The sequence below is a fragment of the Geotrypetes seraphini genome, chromosome 7 (assembly GCF_902459505.1).
Source record: "Geotrypetes seraphini chromosome 7, aGeoSer1.1, whole genome shotgun sequence".
Taxonomy (NCBI): Eukaryota; Metazoa; Chordata; class Amphibia; order Gymnophiona; family Dermophiidae; genus Geotrypetes; species Geotrypetes seraphini.
Genome location: NC_047090.1, coordinates 47,670,405 through 47,694,121, shown reverse-complemented (window position 1 = coordinate 47,694,121; position 23,717 = coordinate 47,670,405). Strand labels below are relative to the sequence as shown.

Here is a 23,717-nt window from a genome sequence, read left to right as displayed (position 1 = left end):
GAAAATAAGCATAAATCACTGAAATCAGCCTTGGCACTCTACCCAATAAGAACCATAAATTTTCTAAATACTCTGAGGGTACTGGAGGAGAATCCAACCAGCCTTGTTGCTGCATGAAATGACAGAGTTGCATATATTGCAGAAGATCTCCAGAAGGGATCTGATAACGATTCTGTAAGATAGAGAAAGCTAACATCCGATTTCCAGATAGAAAATACCTAAACACCAAGACCTATGTTTTCCGATCTAGCATATACCCCGCAGTAAAGACTGGTTTGTCCCTAAGAGCAGTTAAAGTACAAATCCTACCCCTCCTCCCCACTTCATTCTCAATTTCCCCCAAAGCTCTAACAAATGACATACATAAGAGCTGGTCACAGGTAGAGCTTCTTCTGGTACTCAAGTTTACAATGTGATCATAGGTCCCTCTGCCTTTATCGAATCCAGCTTGGCATCAGGAAGTTCTCGATCAAGGATGTTGCCCAAGCGTCTCTGGATGATCTTTAGAAGCACCTTGCTGGAATGGGGGATCAAGGTGATTGTTCTATAGTTGGTACAGTCCTTGGCATCGCCTTTCTTCAGCAGTGGGATAAAAACTGATCTTTTTTAGTCCTTGGCCATGTGCAGGTCCTCCAGATCTTCTAGCATAGTGCAGTCTGTGTGGCTCTTCAGACTGGTTTGAGCAGCTCTGCAGGGATTCCATCAATGCCAGGTGCTTTGTTATTTGGCAGCAGCCTCAGTACCCAATCCACTTCACTTTCCAATAGGTCTGGTTCTGCTTCCTCTTGACCCCCAAGATCTTCAGGGTAGTCAGTGCTGGTGCTGATGTATAATTCCTCTGTGTATTCTTTCCATCTCTGCTTGATGTCCTGCTGGTTGCTAATTTCATTCCCATCACAATCTTTGATGGTTGACTGGCATGCGGAGAAGCTTTTTCACTTGTTTCGCCATGGTGAAAAATTCACTGGTGTGGCCCTTTGAGGTTAATGCATCGAGCATTCAGGAAGTTATTGTCTTTCCTGGCTGCTCTTTGGAAATCAGCATTGAGTCATCTTGCCTCATTCACCTTGCCCTTAGCCTTTGCTTTTTTCCTATTATTAGCGATTTGGAGGGTGGTTGCAGTTAACCAGTTCCTACTACATACTGGCTTCTTGTATGGCACATGCTTTTGAGCAGTTTCAGTGATGATTCCTTTGATCTCTACTCACAATTTGTCTGGGCCCCCTCCTTCCTGCCTGAGCAGGTTGAACCTGTTACTCACTGACATCAAACAACCTCTGCATGTCTGGATGCTTGATCTTGCATAGTCTGACCCTGACTTTGGCTACAAGGAGTTGGTGATCAGATCCATAGTCTATGCCAGGTAGTGTTTTTGAGAGAAAATTTATCCCTTCCATTTTTGCTGGCATATGAGGTAGTCAATTTGGTTGTGAAGCTGCCATTTGGGGTTGTCCAGGTGTAGAGGTGCCGCTTCAGCTAAGCTTGTTCTCTTTGCAGAACTGTACAAGGTATTCCTGAGCTTCATTACTCTCCCCTAGGCCATGCCTGCCGACCACTCCTGCATCCTCTCCTTCTCCAATTTTAGTACTGAAGTTGCCCATAATATAGATGATGCCTTCTTGGAGTTCTATCAAGTGCACTTTGAGGACTTCTATACCCAGGTCCAATGTCCTGCTTTGAAGAATCTGCTGTTGGTGCATAGACTTGAATGGTCACATTCAGAGGTTTCCCTCTGATGTGGATGGACATGACCCTATCACTGATGTACTTGGAGCTCTGTACGCACCTTGCGATCCTTTTGTTGACCATAACGGCAACTCCCTTTTGTCTCATTGCCTCAGTAATAAATGGTGTAGTTGTCTGAGCTGAAGTCCCCAGATCCAGTCCAGTGCAGTTCACTGATTCTCACTAGGTCCATGCTCATTCTTTCCATTTCTCTCTTGATAATGTCAGCTTTCCAATTTTCATCCCTCTCACGTTCTATGTTCCAGTGGTATATTGTTCTTTGTAGCTCAGGTAGCCGTTTCATCATGGACTACATCAGCAATCAGACCCCCATGCAGGTTTCCCCCCCCCTTGCATCATTCTTGTCCTGATTACTACGGATCCACCTTTGCTCTTCCCCAATCGCTTGAATGATGCTGTCTAGCTCGGGGCACTCATTATCTTTGAAGCATATTGATTCTGATCCATAGAGTTTCATGGGGAAGGTTTTATGGGGAAGGTTACCAGGTCTTTCCCCAACCCATAGCACTTAGCCACACGACCGTCGTACTTGGTATGTCATGTGGGGTACCCCCCTCCCCCAAAGTATCACAAAAGATTCTGGATCTCAGAAAAATGAATCACAAATTGTGCCCAAATGCCATTCTGGGTTCCTAGACTTGGGATTTATTTTAGCTACCCCCCCCCAAACCCAGGATGATCCATTCCCCCAAATGAATGCCCCGCATATTAACATGAGGGTTTACCCTTTTAACCTCTACTTACACTTAAACTTTAACCAGGACAGTTTTAGTACAGAGTGAGATAAGGTTTGTATAAGGAATATTACACTTTAGACCCAAAGCCACTGTAGTATTTTGCAATGTCCTACCTGCATTCCAATTACAGCATAGATGAAGAACAACATCACTATCAAAAGAGCCACATAGGGGAGAGCCTGGAGGTGGGAAAATAGAGAATATACAAAAACATTGATTAAAAAAAGTTTCCTAAAAACAGCCTGTTAAATTGGTATATGATGTGTCTTCAATCTAACAAATCTTTATGAGAGTGATTTACCAAAGGAAACCATGGATCATTCCTGTTACAAAGACAATTAGAACTAAGTCACAGGATGTTGAACATCTCCATTTGGGACTTATTTCTAGGTTACAACACATTCACAGGGCTTAATGGAAAAATTAAAGGCTTAAAATTAAAATATAAAAATATTGCTTTCTTATCCCTTACACTAGAAATATGGTGCTATAGTCTTGAAGCAATATAAACTATGTTGATCTGCTGACCTACTTTGTATTTCTGATTTTCCTCATTGAGTGATCACCATGAAACCATGCAAATTTTCCAAAGTCCAAGCAACATTAGGATACAATTTCTCTAGCTTACCACTAGATGTCACCATTTGTTAGCATTCCAAGGACAGTTTGAAAGCTATTTACCCAGGTAGACTAGTGAGGTTGAAAGTTTTCCTCTTCAAAATTGCTAATAGCATGTATATCTTTAGCTAGTTTATAAAGAGGCATTCTTTAGAGGGAAAAAAACTAAATGACTACAGACATGTTCAATTGTATGCGTATGGTTTTAACCCAGATCAACAGCTTTTAGAGATAGGAGGTAATGGTAATGGGATTTGATATACCAACTTTCTGTAGTGCAAAGTACATGCCATGTTTGTAGGTGTGTCAGTATAATGTGTATACATGTGTCTAATTTCCATATCTTGTATACCCAGGAACTAGGTGGGCAATTCAAAATTGCCTATCTTTATTTCTTAGATACAGCCTTTCAATATTGCAGAGTTACCAAGCAACCTAGTAGCCTTGGAGTTTTGACAACCATCATCCTAGTGCAGCAGGAACTACAAACACCATAATGCATTTGAATGTAAGCTAGTACTCCAGAACAGGCCTAAAGTCTCCCTCTTTAAACTAGGTAATTCGGTAGCTCTAGAAGTGGTATTAATCAAAGATGAAGAGCTGGGTGAGGGAGCTGTTCACCCTCTGAGGTCTGCTGAAGTTTCTGTAGGGGGTGATGATGTACTAAGACTATTTTCTCATTATGTGCTTATGGATAAAAATGAAAGAAGACAAGAGAGAGATACGTATGGCAAAAGTACAGGCAGAAGAGCAAATGGCTGGAAATAAAAAAAGGGAGACAAACATTTTCTCAGGTATATTAATGAAAAAAAGGAAGATGAAAAATGGAATTGTGAAACTGAAAGATGCTATGAACCGCTATGTGGAAAGAGATCAGGAGAAAAAGTGAATACCACACAGTTCATGGAAGAAGTATTTATGAACAACTTGAAAAATTGAAGGTAGACAAAGCAGGATAGTGAGGGAGCTCAGAGAGGTTCTGGTAGCTCCACTTAAAGATTTGTTCAATAAATCCCTGGAGACAGGAGTGGTTCCATGGGATTGGAAAAGAGCAGGAAACTACAGGCAGGTAAGCCTCACTTCAGTTATTGGAAAAAATAATGGAAGCGATGTTGAGGGAGAGGATAGTGAAATTTTTAGAATCAAATGGGTTACAAGATCTGAGACAACATGGATTTACTAGAGGTAAATCATGTCAGACGAATCTGTTTGAATTCTTTGACTGGGTGACCATAGAAATAGATCAAGGAAGTGTGCTAGATATAATTTACTTAGATTTCAGCAAAGCCTTTGACATGATTCCTCATTGGAGGCTCTTGAACAAACTTGACCAGCTGAAGTTAGGTCCCAAAGTGGATTAGAAACTGGTTTACGGACAGACCTCAGAGGGTAGTGGTTAATAGAATTTGTTTGGAGGAAGGAAAGGTGAGTAATGGAGTGCCTCATGGATCAGTGCTGGGGCCTATTCTGTTCAAGATGTTTGTGAGTGATATTGCCAAAGGGTTAGATGGAAAGGTTTGCCTTTTTTGTTGAGGGACCTTGGGGTGATAGTGTCTGAGGATCTGAAGATGACAAAGCAGTGTGACAAGGAGCCAGGAGGATGTTTCATGTTTATTAAAATTTGATGCAAATGCTTATAACATAATTTTAAAGTGAATTACAAATGTAATAAAAACTGGGGTAACAAAAAAACCCCTATTTTGTTAGACATACATTGACAATAAATACATAGACTTACAGACAACAATAGGAAAGAGGAAATTTTAGAGAAAAGCAACATTGATGGATCACATAATAGGAAGAGGATAAAATGCAGGAACAGAATGCTAGGCTGTATAGAGAGAGGTGTAACCAGCAGAAGAAAGAAGGGGGTTGGTCATTGGAGAGGCCCCACTTGGAGTATTGTGTTCAGTTTTGGAGGCCGTACCTGGCCAAGGATATTAAAAGATTTGAAGTGGTCCAGAGGAAAGCGATGAATATAGTAGGTTTGTGTCAAAAGAAGTACAAGAAGAGACTAGAAGACCTCAACATGTATACTCTGGAGGAGAGAAGGGACAGGGGTGAGATGATACATACATTTAAATATTTGAAAGGTATTAATATAGGACCAAATCTTTTCCAGAGAAGGGAAATTGGTAAAACTAGCGGACATACATTGAGGTTGAGGAGTGATAGACTTAAGAGTAATGCTAGGAAATTCTTTTTCATGGAGAGGGTGGTGGATGCCTGGAATGCCCTCTTGAGGAAGGCGGTGGAGAGGAAAACTGTGATGGAATTCAAAAAAGCGTGGGATGAACACAGAGGATCAATAATTACAATATAAATGAGCAAACTTTCACAGTCTGAATCCAGCAAAGGAGATGGTTTGGATTGGTTGGAGTGAGCTTCAACAGCAACTCCAGTAGTTGGTACCTAAGGACAGTACCAGGCAGACTTCTAAGGTCTATGGCCCAGAAATAACAAAGAAAAAAGACATTTTAATTTAATCATGAAATTGTAATGTATGTGAATACAGGGTAGACTGGATGGACTATTCATGTCTTTATCTGCCATCATTTACTAAGATAGTATGTCATTGGAAGGCTTTGTGAAATGAATAATCAGCAATCCCCTCCCACAAACATAATGTAAACAGTCTGCTGATGCCCTCTCCCCCACCCATAGTAGCACCTGATACAATAGTTTGGTTCACCTATCGCTCTATTCTCACCTAGTTTCTCTTTCATTTTCCATTTCATTATTTTAGCTTGATATACCATAAGGGCCAAAACTGGCTTCTATGCGGTTAACAGAGAAAACCAAAACAAAGAGAAAGAGAGGATAATAGAGATGGGGAATAGAATGAGGCAAGGGAGAGAAGGGAAGTTAAACAAAAGACTAGAAAGCAGGATAGGACTAGGTCAGGATTTAGGAAAGGCCAGAGTATAGAGATGTGTTTTAAGAGTAGATTTGAATTTTGTATAGGAGGGCTCTGCATGAAGCTGAGGTGGAAGGGAGTTCCAAAGTTTATGTGCAGTTGCAATGCCTGAAGCATAAGGAACATCAAAATGGGGATGGAATTGAGATAAGACCAGGGAAGGATTAATTCTTCGAGGGCCCCTAGGCACACAAGTATATTGGGGCCTCCCTGGCCCTGCCCCACCCTCTGCCCACCCCCCGCCCCCATTTATCTGTTTTCTTATTCACTTCTATTTCTTTTTTTTAATTCAAAACAAACAAAGATTAGCATACCAGTTCACAGTTTTTCTTCTATGCAACCCCCAAACATCTCTGAACAAATCCCCCTTCCTTCCCACCTACATACCCAGGACTTTTAACTCTGAACTCTTTCCATACGTATATAAAATTGTTCAAATATATTGTAATTCAGTAATACTATCCGAAATAAAAGTCTATATTAATAACCAAGTTTACAACGCCTCTCAACTGCCTCACTCTATGTCAACCAACTGTAACCCATATGTATGTATAAACAACCAAATCTGTACACTCCATGTATGTTAACTTGTAACGAAACAACAAGACAAGCAGTCCACCAAAGAATCCAACATGAAACAAAAGAAAATTGGCAGAAAATAAGGAGATTCAAATCAGGTTTATTAAAGGTGCTCCCAAGAACTATGCCCGATGCGTTTCGCCAAACAAGGCTAGTTAACGCTAACAGAAAACCATGTCATTCATACACACAGAATACAGATATACCCTCACCCAGTATGGAATAAGTAATCACATACTAAAAACAGAAATATGTAGATAAAGGTTAAACAACCACCAAGAAGCCAAACTGCAAACAGTGTAACACCACAGAAACAGTGACACATAGCCCCCTAATGGTCTGCAAAATATAAATATAGCAGATGTAAACTTGAAAAATATGACAAACAATCACCACTTTATAAATTAACAAATAGAAATAAAACAAAAATTGAAATTAAGAATATACCATTTTATTGGACTAATCCATTTTTCAATTAACTTTCAGAGGCCATAGCCTTCTTCTTCAGGTCAATATAATATACCGTCCTGACCTGAGAAACGGGGTTTTGGTCTCTAAAAGTTAGTAAAAAATGTATTAAAATTAGTCTAATAAAAAGATTACCTTATTTTCTGCTTATAAAAGTTTTATCAATACAACTATAATACTATTTTATTCTAAAGCAACAAAAAACATTTTTTTCTACCTTTTGTCGTTTCTGCTTTAATCATCTTGTCTTCACTCTCTTCTTTCTAGCCTGTATATGTCCTCTCTCTGTCTTTTATGCAGCAGCAGCCCCTTCCATCAACTGTCTTCCCTCTCTCTCTGTCCCTTCCATCCAGTCGCCCTCTCCCCATTCCATATGGCATCTTCGCTTTTTCTATGCTCCTTCCATAAACTGTCTATTCTGTGCCCCTTCTCTTCTTTGTACATGATTGATTTCAGCTCTGCCACCTCTCCATTTTTCTCTCTCTGTCACCACCCCCTCCCCTATGCTATGGCATCTCTCTCTTTTCCTTTCTTTCTTTCACACTCCACAGTCTGGTATCTTCCCTTCCCTGATTCTCAGGCATCTCTCTCCTTTCCTTTTTTTCCATCTTTCCCTCCCCCTCCATGCTCTAACATCTCTTCCTTCCTTTCCCCTTGGTCTGGCATACCTTCCTCCTTCCCTCCATGCCCTGGCATCTCTTCCTCCCTCCCTTCCCTCCAAGCCCTGGCATCTCCTTTCATTCCCTCCCTCATCTTCCTTCTCCCTCCAGTTGGGTGCAGCAATTCTTTCCCCTTCTGCTCTCTTTCTTCCTTCTGTCACCCAAGGCCTGGCATCATGAACTTCTTTGGGCAGCAGCAGCATTCACAATTCGCTGCTGTTGCCGGCTTCGGGCCTTCTTCTCTGTTGGGTCCTGCCTTCATGGAAACAGGAAGTAGACAGGACCAAGCAGAGAGGAAGGCCTGAAGCCGGCAACAGCAGCAAATTGTAGATGCTGTTACTAGCCAAAGAAGTTCATGACACCAGGCCGAGCACCCGGGGCAGACCGCTACTCTCCCCTCCTCCTCCCTTCTATCTCTTCCTCCCTCCTTTCCATTGCAAGACTCTATACAGCACTGCAGCACTCTAAGCAGGCTGCTTCGCGGCTTTCTCCTGCCGGTGATTCCTTCTGGCACGTCAGTGATGCGCCAGAGGGAATCACCGGCAGGAGAAAGCCCAGTCATCTTTGCTTTGCTGCAGTGCTGTTTAGAGTCTCGTGATGGGAGGGAGGGAGAGATTGGAGGTCGGGTGGGGTGGGCCCAGGACCCAGGATGATGATGCTTCTGCTGCCGTCGGCGAATCTAGCAAGGGTGAGACCATAAAGCACCGCACCGGTGGGCCCCCTGACCATTTCGGGCCCTAGGCCAGTGCCTATTGGGTCTATTCTTTAATCCGGCCCTGGATAAGACCTGAGATAAGTGATTGCAGGGTGCGAGGTAGAGAATACGGGATAAATAAACGAGGCAGGCAATCATGTCATACTACTTCATTATATTATAAAGTTTTCTGTAATGCCATGTTTCCTCTGAAAAAAAGAACTAAAAGAATTTGGTCTGAAGAAACTGACTGGAATGGATCTGATGACTAAATGGTCAAACTGTTTTAAAATTGTATTCTTCATCATACTTTGTCTACAAACTTAATGCAATCCATGCATTTTTTTTTTTAGAATCACAAAACCTTCTGGACACCGAGAGGAAGATTCTCAAAACTTAAATGTGCCTTTAACTTGCTTGCTATACCAGTTCCAGTCGGTTTAGCATGCATGTATTTTAGCAGCGGATTATCAAAATGGCTTACTGTGGTCTCTTCCACATTTCCTAGCATTCTCTGTTTCTGCCTCTACTCCAGCTTTGTAAAAGCCAGCGATAATTGTTTTTAGATTAGCTGCTATATTAGAACCTCTTGATATTTGACAAAAGTGTTTATTAGTCATCCTAATTGCTCTAACTCTCTAGATAATACTATCAAACTGGAAATCAGCACATCTTCTTAATACTAGTTTCTGATGCTCTACTATTATGATGACTTATAACTATGAATGCAAAGCTCCCTTACACTCAAATAAATGACAAACCATTACGAAAATGTGGTCTCCAATCTTAACGTTATCACATATCCCTTGACGGTTCCATCTGGTTTGGGTTCAGCATACTTTTACAATATTATAGCTTGTGTACTGTATTTGGTTCCATTCTCAATTGATTATCCATATGTTCTCTATATATACCATAACTCTTTATTGATGAATACATCCATATAATTTTCAGACTGTTTCTTTGTGCCACTGTTCTTTATGGTATTATACATGGTTATTCTTATATTCTTGTATTTGTAATCTCCTTAAAATCACAATAACAAAAAACTCAAAATTCAGAAAGACAGCTTTTGAAGACCAGTGTTAAGATCTTGAACGGAATGCATGATGAGAGAGGAAGTCATTGTTCAAGTTGCAGATGAAGGGTGATATGGTCAAATGGTTTGGCACTGTGGAGCAGATGGCAAACTGTGGACCTTCACCTCAATCCCCCACATTCCCACTGATTTCCCTCTTTTTTCTCAGACCTCCCATCCTCAGCAATCTCTTTCTCTTAACCCCCCCATCATCCTTTCTTCTCCCCAGCAAAAACAGGCAGCCACACCCAAAGCATGCCTGTTTCAGTCGCCCTAGCTAGCTAGCCAGCCATTTCCATGGCAAACCAGTCCCAGTCATCTTTGCTTTTGCCCGATATATCTGAAGCATATCACAGACTTTTGGGGTTGCTGATTGATGATAATGCCAGAATCTTTCTTTTCTTCAGTCTAGAACTGTGTGACTCTTAATGAGTTTCAGCTGCAAGATGCCCAAACCTCTGCACAGGCTCACAGTCTGACCCTAGGGCAGGAGTTTGAGCACACTGCAGAGTCATGGATGCCTACCAAAAGAGAAGAGTTCTTTCAGTAGCGACGATGGCAGCCAACTGCAAGAATGAAAATATTCGGAGCACAAAAGTCTCAAGTATCACAGTAAAATTTCTAGACAACATGGTAACCTTGCACATGAGATTTATTGAGCCCTGCCTTAGGAGTTAAAAAGTGTCAGAACATCAAAGAAATGTTAAAATTATGGAGGAAAGTGGCAAAGGTCTGGAATCATAAGAATTCCAAAGTAAAACTTCACATCAATTAACCAATTTTTTTGGCCAGGCATCTTTAAAGACATCAGAGATTTCTGTCGTTCCTGCCCGGAATACCAGAAGGTTCCACAACAACGCTGATCCCCTTACCTGTTATGAAGAGACCAATGGAGAGAGTAGCTATTGATTTGGTCGGACCTTTGCAGAGGACCAACTCTGGCTGTACTTGTTCGTCATGGCTGACTATGTGATCTGATATCCTTGGGCCATTCCATTAAAGAAAACTACTGCACTCACAATTGCCCAGGAATTGCTGAAATAGTTTTGCAAGTGGGATTTCCCAAAGAATTATTCACCGATAAAGGGACTCAACTTTCTCTCCAGAACCTTAGAAACAGTGTTTAGGCTGTTTGGGATTAAGCACTTAAAGATCACCGCTTACCATCCCCAGACCAACAGGTTGGTAGAGCAGTTCGCTCAAATGGACCATCTATTTACCTATCATGGAGTCCCTTAAGAATTCTTAGGGTTCTCACCATTTGAATTAAGGCTAGGAAGACAACCCCGAGACATTCTAGATGTGGTCAAAGAAAGCTGGACCAAGCCCAAGAACATCTCAACTCCCGTATCAGACTACATGAGGACTTTGAAAGAAACTACAAAAGGTGCAAACAAAAGCCCAGGAGAACCACAGACTACAAAACCTTCAAAAAAGAAACTAAAATTCTACTCTTCAAAAAATACATAAAACCTATTTAACACGACCAGTTCCTTCCCAATCTTCACCTACCACACTCTCTACCACTTTCAAATCTAAAATGTATCTAATTACCCAACAGGTATCACATCAAGTTCCCATAAATTCTTATGTAATTCCTATGCAATTCTTATGACAATTCTTATGTAAAGGTACAATTCTTGTAACCTCCTGAGAAATCTTATGTAATCTGCCTTGAACCGCAAGGTAAAGGCGGAATAGAAATCACTAATGTAATGTAATGTAACCTATAAAATAGCAGTAATATATTATGATAAAAGAACAAAGGAAAGAACCTTCAAGCCTTTGGACAAAGTTCTGGTAATGATGCCTACCTCCAGTAACAAACTGATGGTCCGATGGAAGGGACCTTTTGTAGTATGGGAAAAGTTGGGCCCTGTCGCATATAGAATAGATTTAGGAAGAGGACACAGCCAAGTATTGATCGACTATTTTCAAATTGATTACTATTTTCAAATCAGTGCAGTTGTAAAGAACTGTTTCTGGAAACTCAGAATGATCAAATCCATAGCCAACATTCTTGATGCTCAGTCCCTTAATATTTTAATACACTCACTCATAATTTCCAAACTTGATTACTGCAATTCTCTGCTTAAAGGAGTCTATCAAAAAGACATCTGACGTCTACAATTAATCCAAAATACGGCAATAAAAATTATTACAAATAAAAAAAAATTTGATCACGTTACTCCCTGTTAAAAAGTGCTCACTGGCTACCTATCCATCATCGTATCATTTACAAAATTGCCTTAATCACCTTCAAAACCATGAAAACCAAGGAATAGAAATCTCTAATGTAATGTAATGTAACCCACTTTTATTCATAAATATCTAATTCCACACGATCCTCCGAGAACATTAAGATCCGCTTCACAGCATCTTCTTCATGTCCCATCCCTAAAAATTATTAGTATCCATAGGGCCTCTTCTTTTGCAATGACAGCCCCAACAATATGGAATTCGTTAGCATTATATTTAAGGTCTGAACAGAATTTAGATAAATTCAAGGGTGGCCTTAAAAGCTTTTTATTTAAAGACGCATATGACTGATAATTGGTCTATGGAACTTTTCTAGCTCACTTTCAATATAAAAATTCATTTACTATACAAAATTTATTTCTTTCCCTTTCCCTATGTTATTATCCTTAATTGTGCTATCTTTCTTTTAAATTGTATTTCTCCCCACCATCCTATTGTTCCACGTAAGTAACTGGATCCCATTTTAAATTTTATATTGTTAAATGCTTAGAATTTATGATTAGCATTTTATCAAATTTTTAATAAACTTGAAACTTGATTAATCTGCTTGAAAACCTGGATAGACCACAACCACAACCATTACCCTGGGGACTGAGGATGAGGAGCATTTAGGACCCGAGATTTAAAAAAAACATACAAGAGGAACCCCTGGTGGAGATCGGAGAGACCCTGACCAAATGAGAGAAAAACCAATTGCAGTTTTTGATTCAACACTTTAAGAATGTTTTCTCTCCTATACCAGGATGGTCCTGAATTGGGATACATCATATTGAAATTACTCCTGGACATGTAATTAGAAAGAAACCCTATAGACTGCTGGAGGCTAAAAAAACAAGAGGTTTAACAAGTGATGAGACACGTTTCTTTCAACAAGAGACAGAAGAGATGCTCAGACTAGGAGGAATGGAATTCTGAGTTGATTTTGAGCTGTCAATGCCACTCACTTGGACAGAAAGAAGTACAATACCTGGGCTTCCACATAGGAAATGGTTGGGTAAAGCGTGTGCCCTCCAAGGCAGAGGCTGTCCAAATCATACCTGCTTCAACTACCAAGAAACAACTGAGAAATTTCCTAGGGATGATCGGTTACTGCCACAAATTTATACCTAACTTTGCAGAGAAAGCTGATTGTCTCACGGACTTATTTAAAAAAAAATAAAAATATATATATCCAGCCAAATAAACTGGGATAGAATAAAGATATGGAACAAGCCTTTAACCAACTAAAAGATGCCCTGTGTCAGGAACCCATCCTCAAAAGCGTTGACTTCAAGAAAGGGTTTATCCTGCAGACTGATGCATCTGGAACAGGAGCAGTACTGAGCCAAGGCAGGGGAAACAATGAACATCCCATACTATACCTTCCCCAAACAGAACAACGCTACTCCACAATCAAGAAGGAGTGTTTAGGGGTCAAATGTGCCATGGATGTACTACAGTATTACCTATTGGGATGGGAGTTTACCTTGGTCAAGCTTCCCTATGACGGTTTCAGTACATGGAGAGGTGTTGCAAGGACTTTAGGGACCAGACGGACTCCATCTGACCAGCAGGGGTAAGCACGTCTTTGGACACCGACTAGCCCGCCTGCTTCATAGGGCTTTAAACTAGGTAAGTCGGGGGAGGGTACCCACTCAGATACAAGTGCAGTAAGGAACGATCCTGACGAGGTGAGTCGAAACTCCGATTCTAAGTCCAAAGTAAGTGCCCCCATTGCAAACAATTCTCTAGGAGTCACACTACCCCAGGTGGGAAACTTCCCACAGGGACTTAGCAATCACGGGGTATGGAGGGCTATGTATGTTAATGCACACAGTTTAGGCAATAAGATTCTAGAATTAGAGACCGAAATAATGAATGCCGACCTTGACGTGATGGCAATATCCGAAACTTGATTCACAGACTCTCATGGGTGGGATATGGCTATACCGGGATGCAACTTATTTCGTCAGGACAGAGAGGGAAAGTCAGGGGGAGGGGTGGCACTATACATTAAAGAAGACATCAAAACTACCAGAATCACAGATGTCAAGTACACCGGGGAATCCCTCTGGGTGAACCTGGCCAGAGGCAGGGAAAAATGCCTGTATCTTGGTGTAGTATATAGATCTCCAAGACAACTGGAAGATAAAGACTCCGAATTAATTGAAGACATAGAGAATATCACTCTACGGGGAGACGCTGTTCTGCTAGAGGACTTCAACATGCCTGACGCAGATTGGAACATGGTGTGGTTCTACCTCAGGAAAGGTTTCCCTAGATCAAACACGAAAACAAAAGTACTCAACTTCTAAGGCACTGACTTCGAACGCATGGGAGATTTCGTCCACCGGACACTGCAGAACCAAGCTACGACCGATGATGTGGAAGCTATGAGGTCATCCCTGAAATCTACCATACATAAAGCGACAAGTCTCTACATTAAATCAGTACACAAACGGCGGAGAAACAACAAACCCCAAAATCTCGCACCTCGTCAAGGAGAAGAAAAAAGCATTTATTTCCTACTAACAAACGGAGACTAGGGAAACTAAACTAGAACATAGGGTGAGGTCTGCAGCGGTCAAAACGGCAGTCAGGGAGGCCAAACTTCGAGTGGAAGAGACTCTGGCAAAGAACATGAAGATAGGGGACAAATCCTTCTTCAGGTATATTAGTGATAGGAAAGAGAACACAGACGGGATAGTACGCCTTAGAAAACCAGATGGGAACTGCGCAGAATCAGATTCTGATAAAGAAGAACAACTGAATGAATACTTCTGCTCGGTCTTCACCTGCGAGGGACCGGGGCACGGTCCGCAGTTGCAGGCAAGGCCCAGCGTGGAAGACCCGTTTCAGAATTTTGAGTTTACACCTGGCGACGTCTACTACGAACTGGCAAGACTCAAGGTGAACAAAGCCATGGGACCGGACAATCTACACCCCAGGGTGCTCAGTGAGCTGTGTGATGTCCTGGCAGAACCGTTATCAGGATTCTTCAATCTCTCCCTAAGTTCGGGGAGAGTCCCCATAGACTGGAAAACAGCTAACGTCGTTCCACTGCACATAAAGGGTTGCAGGGCAGAGGCTGCAAACTACAGACCGGTGAGTCTCACACCAATAGTATGCAAACTCATGGAAACACTAATCAAACGTAAATTAGACGAAATCTTGGATGAGGAGAATCTACGGGATCCCAGTCAACATGGATTCACCAAGGGTAGGTCCTGCCAATCCAATCTCATCAGCTTCTTTGACTGGGTAACAAAACAGCTAGACTTGGGAGAATCCGTGGACGTCGTATACCTAGACTTCAGCAAAGCTTTCGATAGTGTCCCACATCGCAGGCTATCAAAGACTTCTACAATACACGTAAAGTAAATTTCGCAGTAACTGCCCCTACCCTCTGGAATTCCCTGCCACAGCAACTCCGCGACGAATCACGACTTGACAAATTTAAAACAGATTTAAAAACATTTTTATTTCGCGATGCCTTCTCATTCACTTAGAGCCATCTTCTCTAATTACCAAAAATAACCGCTTTCTTTAAAGCGCCCCCCTCCATTATGTTTTATCCTTACCCTACTATCTCCAATTTCTTCTCAAATATGTAACTTCACCCTCCCTTCCCTTTTTATCCTCACCATCTAGTTCGTCTTGTGATGTTATATGTATATACACAATGCCTCTTTTTTTTTTAGTTTTGTATAATTTCTCTTTCTTTTAAACATATTGTTAACCAGCCAGATATTAACTTGATGGTTGGTACATCAAAATTAATAAAACTTGAAACTTGAGCAAGATGAAATCAATGGGGCTGGGAGAAACACTAACTACATGGGTCAATGACTGGCTGAGTGGTAGACTTCAGAGGGTGGTAGTTAATGGTACCCTCTCTAAAACATCGGAGGTGACCAGTGGAGTACCGCAGGACTCAGTCTTGGGCCTGCTCCTTTTCAACATATTCATAGGGGACCTAACTCAGGGGCTTCAAGGTAAGATAACGTTATTCGCTGACGCCAAACTATGCAATATAGTGAGAGATGGCAATTCACCCGATAGTATGACACAGGACCTACATTTGTTGGAGCTTTGGTCCTCGACCTGGCAGCTGGGCTTCAACGCTAAGAAATGCAAGATCATGCACCTCGGCAGCAGAAATCCGTGCAGAACTTACACCTTGAATTGTGAGACCTTAGCTAGAACTTCAACAGAACGAGACTTGGGAGTGATCATCAGCGCAGACATGAAAACTGCTGATCATGTGGAGAAGGCTTCATCTAAGGCAAGACAGTTATTAGGTTGCATCCGCAGGAGTTTCGTCAGCTGGAAGCCTGAAGTCATAATGCCATTATACAGAACCATCGTGAGACCTCATTTGGAATACTGTGTGCAATTCTGGAGGCAACACTACTGAAAAGATGTGCTGAGAATAGAGTTGGTGCAACGGATGGCCACCAGGATGGTCTCGGGACTCAAGGATCTATCGTATGAGGAAAGGCTGAAAAATTTGCGGCTGTACTCACTCGAGGAACGTAGGGAGAGAGGAGACATGATCGAGACGTTTAAGTATATTACCGGCCGTATTGAGATGGAAGAAGAGATTCTCTTTCTCAAAGGACCCTCAGCCACAAGAGGGCATCTGCTTAAACTCAGGGGCGGGAAATTTCATGGCGACACCAGGAAATATTTCTTCACCGAGAGAGTGGTTGATCCTTGGAACGAGCTCCCAGTGCAGGTGATCGAGGCAAACAGCGTGCAAGAATTTAAGAGCAAATGGGATGCCCATGTGGGATCCCTTAGAGGGTTAAGCCAAGGAACCTGTCACCAGGAGTGGGATCCCTAAGATAGTAGACTTGGGGGTGGGTCAGTGGAGTGGGCAGACCTGATGGGCTATGGCCCTTATCTGCCGTCATCTTCTATGTTTCTATGAAGAATTTGAATTCCTGCCTTATGCATTGGTACCTAACATTTCAGACCTACCACTTCAAGGTAGGACATCATTCTGGGAAAGCACAAGACAACATGGACTATCTGTCCTGGGAAGGAGCCCTGGTATATCCCAGAGCTCAACTAAATGCTTGAGCTGAGGAGGTATGTGATGGGGTATATCCCATCTTAGAGACCCATCCAAATAGGGAACCGCCAGGGGAAGCAATATGCTAAAACCAGCTGGGTTTAGGCCATACCCAGAAGGCCAAATGAAGCCCTCATTTGCATATCATTTATATGTTACTCAAAGTCAAGAGGAAATCAGACTAGTAGGGGAGGAGGAACCCTTCTCTGCCAGAATACAGCCTAAGAAGGAAAGGTTTTCTTCTTGGGACCAGTTCCAAAAGAGAAAGAAGGCTTCTTAGGGTCTTTCCTACATGACCACCAGACCTAAAAGACTGGTAAGGGAGTACTTAGTAACAGGAATTCCTATGAGTAACCCTTACCACTATGGTCAGAACATGGCCAAAGGTCTTGTAACACTGACCCATGGTGACTGGAGAGCCCAGCAGGACTAGTGTACCACAGTGACCCATGGTGACTGGAGAGTCCATTAGGATCAGGAGGCCATAAATACCAATGGTTGGCACTTCTGACATGCATAAGTGGTAGTGTGCTATAAACATGCATGCACTTGGGACCAACTTCAGTATATAGTGCTATAAGTTGGGTGCACAAATTGGTGTACATAGCCAGTTTGCACGCACTTGTTTAATAAGAATAATCGCCACTAATAATTGGCAATTAACCTCATAACTGAGCTTTATTGGCACTAATTAGAAGTTACTTGCACAACTTAGTTGGTGCATTCTATAAAATGATGTGCAGGAAAAAAAATTATTTGCAATGTGACACGGACAAGAGGACATGGACTGAAGCTAAGGGGGGACAAGTCCAGGACAAATTTCAGGAAGTTCTGCTTCACCCAATGAGTGGTGGACACCTGGAATGCTTTCCCACAGGGCCGCCATCAGGGCAGTACCACCAGTCCTGCATTCAGGGGCCCGGAGCTAACAGGGGGCCCGGGCTCCCCCAGGGTCCTAGGCCACAGTCTAGGGGGAGGGGCGGTTCACCCCACGTGGACAGGAGAGAGCTGGACGGGGGACCCGTGGAGTTCAATACATCTCGAGCCGCGAGGCTCGTCTTCTGTTCCTGCCTGCCCTGCCGCTCACATATAGCCGATCGCAAGTGTTCCCCGATGTCAGCGCTGACGTCGGAGGGAGGGCTTAAGCAAAGCCTGCCCTCCGACGTCAGCGCTGACGTCGGAGAATACTTCTAGTCGGCTATTTGTGCGCGGCAGGGCAGGCAGGAAACAGAAGACAAGCCTTGCGGCTTGAGCTTCGTTTTGCTGAGAAAGTTGCAAAGATGGGCTGGGAGGCAAACGCGGAACACAAAAGGGAGGAGGGAGTGCGTTTTGGACACAAGGCATGAACTTGGGAGAGAGGAAGGGAGGGAAAGAGATGCTGAGGTGGGAGAGAGAATGGGTTTTTGGACACAGAAGGCATGGACTTGGGAGAGAGGAAGGGAGGGAAAGAGATGCTGAGGTGGGGGAGGGAATGGGTTTTTGGACACAGAAAGCATGGACTTGGGAGAGAGGAAGGGAGGGAAAGAGATGCTGAGGTGGGGGAGGGAATGAGTTTTTGGACACAGAAGGCATGGACTTGGGAGAGAGGAAGGGAGGGAAAGAGATGCTGAGGTGGGAGAGAGAATGGGTTTTTGGACACAGAAGGCATGGACTTGGGAGAGAGGAAGGGAGGGAAAGAGATGCTGAGGTGGGGGGGGGAATGGGTTTTTGGACACAGAAAGCATGGACTTGGGAGAGAGGAAGGGAGGGAAAGAGATGCTGAGGTGGGGGAGGGAATGAGTTTTTGGACACAGAAGGCATGGACTTGGGAGAGAGGAAGGGAGGGAAAGAGATGGTTGTGTACACGGGGAATAGAAGAAAAGATAATTTTTGGTCATAGGGAGGGAGTGAGGTACAGAAAGTGGCATACCAGGGTGGGGGGGGGGGGCGGTCCGCCCCACCCCGCCCGGGTTTACGTCCCAAGGGAGTGCACAGCTGGCCACCCTCCAGTGTTCTCCCTAGGCCGGAAAACTGCGGCTCTTTAGCCACTTGAGTGCCACCGCCGCCCTCGGGAACAGCCGGAGCCAAGTTCTCCCTGCTTTTCCCTGTGGGGCCGGCCAACTCTCGCCACTCGCGTCAATTCTGACTTTAGTGCAAGTTATACTGTGAATGAAGTCTTTCTCACAGTTTGTACTGCTGAGGTCATAAACGAATGTAGTAACTCTAATTGAGGCTTAGTTTTTGATGATTCCCCTTTTACTAAACCACAATAGCGTTTTATAGCGCAGGGAGCCTATGAGCGTTGAGAGCAGCGTGGGGCATTCAGCGCAGCTCCCTGCGCTATCGCGTTTTAGTAAAAAGGAGGGGGAATATTTGTCTATTTTTGTATAGTTGTTACTGAGGTGACATTGCATAAAGTCATCTGCCTTGACCTCTTTGAAAACCCGCGGAATATAAATGATAATTAACATTTTCTCTGCGTACAGCGTGCTTTGTGTTTTTAAAATTTTATTTTTGGTAGATCATTTTGACTTGGCCACAAAGGTAAGGGGGAGGGAGGGAGGGGAACTGCTGAAAGACATCTAGTAATCCTTGAAGGCTTGACTGTGCAGGGAATTATTTTTGTAAAATCATGTTTTGTTATGTGACTGGCATTATTTAGACTTTAATTTCTATGAATGAATAGAATGAAAATGATATAAATTACTTGCTTGTTTTTATGTGCGTGTGCTGAAGGAAAGTGGAGAGAGAGTGGGCTGAGGATGCTGAAGGGAAATGGGGAAGAGAGAATGGGGAGAAGACGCTGATTTATAAATTGACAATTGTACAGATTATTGTTTCTTTTTTATATTCATCCATAGCTGCATGTTAATGATGTGCTCATATGCACTTATTTATCATCATAACATATACATCATCATTAACATGCAGCTGTGGATGTGTAAGGACAGGCTGAGGAGGATGGATGGGAAGGAAGGAAGGTGCACATATCAACATATCGTACATTTTTAACATGCATGATGCAGCTATAGGCAAGCAGAGGAGGATGGGATCATACAGATGTGTATGTTCAGATATGCGCTCAGATGTGTAGTTTTTTCTGATATATTTATTAAGCTTACAGTATTTATAAAAACACATTTAATACTTGTTACAAAAAAATATTGTGCAATTGTGATCTACTTCTGGCCTACAAAGGTCAAAAGAAATCCTTAACTGAGATTTTACATTCAAAAGTGAATTATAGTTACTAGCACTATTATTTATTAGTTATTTTTTATGCAGATGTTTGTTAGTTTGTTATTAGTTCAGTATTAGACATATGTTAGTTTAGAATAGATAGGTATAGATTAGTTTAGTTTAGGTTAGGTTAGGGCCCTGCTGAAAGAGTCTACCTTGACGTGGTTGCAGGCTTTCAAATCTTTTGGTCAAAGAGTGCGGCGACAGAGAAAAGTATGTGTGTATTCGGCCCATGGAAGAAGGGGGGTCGGGGGGGAAGGGGTGAGTGGGGGGCCCAATAGGATTGCTCAGTAAGGGGCCCAGAAATTTCTGATGGCGGCCCTGCTTTCCCAGAGGAGGTTATTGCGGAACCCACCGTTCTAGGATTTAAAAGCAAGCTAGATGCACATCTCCTTACGAGAGGCATAGAGGGATATGGGTGACTAAAATTATGCCAGTTGTACATCTGGCTGGGCCTCCATGTGTGCAGATCACCAGACTTGATGGACCGAAGGTCTGATCTGGAGATGGCAGTTCTTATGTTCTTATAATGCCTCATTCCACAGTGCCTCAGAGCCAACCTCATCAGTGATGTTACAATGGAGTAACAACATTCCAGAATCTTAGAGTAACAAAAGATTCTAGAACCCCAAACAATATCAAGATTCCAGGCAGAATCTCAAAGAATAGCAAGATTCTGGAACCCCAAAGAGTAGCAACATTCCAGAGCTGAGATTGTGACACGGACAAGAGGACATGTGACTGAAGCTAAGGGGGGAACAAGTTCAGGACAAATATCAGGAAGTTCTGCTTCACGCAACGAGTGGTGGACACCTGGAATGTTCTTCCAGAAGAGCTTATTGCGGGAACCCACCGTTCTAGGATTTAAAAGCAAACTAGATGCACATCTCCTTACGAGAGGCATAGAGGGATATGGGTGACTAAAATTATGCCAGGTGTACACCTGGATGGGCCTCCGCGTGTGCGGATCGTCGGACTTGATGGACCGAAGGTCTGATCCGGAGATGGCAGTTCTTATGTTCTTATCAGTTCAAGTTTGCTAATCTCAAAAGGAGGTGCGACTAAAGGAGGTGTGATTAGGGGAGGAGAATGGGTGGATCATGTTGGACATTCCTAAAACTTATGCACATTGATAAAGAATGTGCCTAATCTGCATATAACCTAGGGCACAGGTATTTAGGCCTGGCTTTCCTTGGTCTAAATGGGTGCGCCTACATGTTAGTGACAAGTATGGCCACTAAGCATGATTCTATACATGGCACATGCCATGTATAGAATTGCACTAAGCGCCATTATGATTGGTACTGATTTTTTAGGTGTTCTATATAGAATCTAGCCCTCGGTGCATACTAGTAGGTGCCAAGTTATAGAATGACAGGGGCAGTCTGCAAATGGGATATAACTAGGCTAGAGGAACTTGAGTTATGGGATCTTGGTATGGTATGAGTTGTTTCGATACTGCAGTGCTGATCTCGATCTAATACATGGGATTTTCATTTGTCAAACAAGCTGTAGGCCTCTGTTATTTTCTGATATGAGATGGATTTGGGTTCTGCATTCTCCAACCTTATCTCTTCTAGACTCGCTTCTTCTCAGTTAACAATATTATCTGGCATACCTGTGATCACCTGTGCAGTTGAGACTCAGCATGCGATCCAGTCCTGTATTTTGAAGCTTTTCTCTCAAAGCATTCTTGGACTTGCAAACCTGCTTTATAATTTTACCTCATTAAATGGATACAAAGAAAAAAGCTTTATATTTCAAAGGGAAGAGAAGGGTATGAAAAAAAATACCTGAAAGGACTTGATGAAGGTCCACAGAAGTGTTCGGATTCCTTCCCCACGGCTTAGGAGCTTCACTAAACGCATCACGCGGAAGAGTCGGAAGAAAGTGATGGAGATGCGAGAATTTTCTTCTGGATTCTGGAATCCATTGCCACAGGGAAGGAACAGTTAATCAGTAACTCAGGAATGAAGAACCAATTGATAAACCCAGTTTACTATCAGGGGCTTGCTGCACTGTTCCTTTTGTTAAGCATATTCAAAGGTTTTGCTAGTTTTCAGGGAAGGGTTGTCTTCTTTTGCAAAGTTTTGATTTTCCCAGTGAATCCTAGCAGGTTGCATTTACATTTTCCTAAAGAGCAGTGCAAATCTATTTCTATGCAAAAAGGATTACTCATTAACTTCCTACTGACCAACATTTGAATCACTGAAGCTGGCTTCCCATTTCTAATTAACAAGGAAATATACTGTATGCGCAACTTCTTTCACAAAATAACTAAATTAATGAATTGCTGTCTGTATCTAATCATTCTTTAGATGAGACTCTGCATTATCCCTTTAATCCAAAACATAAAATCCCTTCCTCTCTTTAATATTTTGACAAAAACAGAGTGGCACTTTCTTGGTAGTAATGGGATTCTGGATTTTTTTAGGAGGCAGTGTCTCTAAATGAGTTGGTGTTGCACCTACCATGACAGTAATGAACCTCACTCCTAAGCCATGGTATGTGGAGAATAACCTGTTTCTTAAATTTACTGCTAAGATGAAACCCTCATGATCAAGCCAATGAGGGAAGTTGGAGGTTTAGTCTTAGAGCTGATACTAAGGGCTCCTTTTATCAAGGTGCGGTAGGCGGTTAACGCACGGAATACCGCGTGTTCAACCGCCTGATGCGCTAGTACTTAACGCCTCCATTGATGAGGCGTTAGGATTTTAGGCTGCCGCGGGGGTTAGCGCGTGATTAAATGTCCAACGCACCAACCCCCGCCTTGATAAAAGGAGCTCTAAGGTTATGTTACACTGAAAATCTATTAGAAGTAAAGGTGATGTATGACCAGTAACTCCTTCTGGTTTCATGTATCAAATACCGTAAGTGAACCTGTCCTCACAGGTCTGTGGTGGTTAGAGAAGTAATGCCTTCACAGAATACCCTAATATTACTTTACATTGTATATAATTGGAATTTAGGGGGGAAATTGAAGAGGAGAGAGATAAGGCATATTGTAAGGGTTTTTTTTGGACTGATATTCTTCTTTGGAATTAAGTATGATTGATATAGTAACAAAACTTGCATATTGTGAAATATTTGACTAGTCTTTCTCATATGTTTTTGACTAGTTTTAGGTCTTTCCCTTTTTAATTGGTGTGATTATAGACTTTTGAGGATACCCTTGGCAATGGTGGATTGGAATAAGAAATCAGGTTTTTCAGCAGAACAGATAATTCAATTATTTTTGGGTACAAGACTATTTGATACTTCAGTGGAGTCAACTGATTAGATTGAAGTTTCTGGCTTCATTGAATATTTCTTTCTATATTGGGGGGGGGGGGGCAATTAAGAAAAGCAGCACATTTGCCCATAAATTCTATAAGTGCTAGACCCAAATTGCACATGCAGTTTAATTGACCAATAATTGGCTTCTTAACAAGCAATTATTGCTGCTAATTAAAATAAATTACCAGCTATGTGCGTAAATTTGGGTGCATATCTGTGTCTAAATTTTATATGCAAATCAAGAAGGGGCACAAAAATGGGCAGGATCGGGAGTGAGAAAAGGAGACTGCGTGGGGATATGATCGAGACCTTCAAAATACTGAAAGGAATCGACAAAATAGAGCAGAGAAGATTATTTACATTGTCCAATTTGACACGGACTAGAGGACATGTAATGAAGCTAAGGGGGGA

General features: G+C 42.3%; 1 protein-coding gene across 22 annotated transcripts in view; it reads right to left on the bottom strand.

Annotated features, from left to right (window-relative positions):
- Positions 1-23,717, bottom strand: part of CACNA1C (calcium voltage-gated channel subunit alpha1 C) — a 1,333,094-nt gene that overhangs the window by 85,321 nt on the left and 1,224,056 nt on the right. For all 22 annotated transcript variants that reach the window (XM_033951116.1, XM_033951118.1, XM_033951120.1 and 19 more), the window contains 2 exons: positions 21,824-21,952; positions 2,597-2,662 (listed from right to left, as the gene is read on the bottom strand). In XM_033951116.1, coding sequence (XP_033807007.1) covers positions 2,597-2,662; positions 21,824-21,952 — 195 coding nt within the window. The remainder of the gene's footprint in view (positions 1-2,596; positions 2,663-21,823; positions 21,953-23,717) is intronic.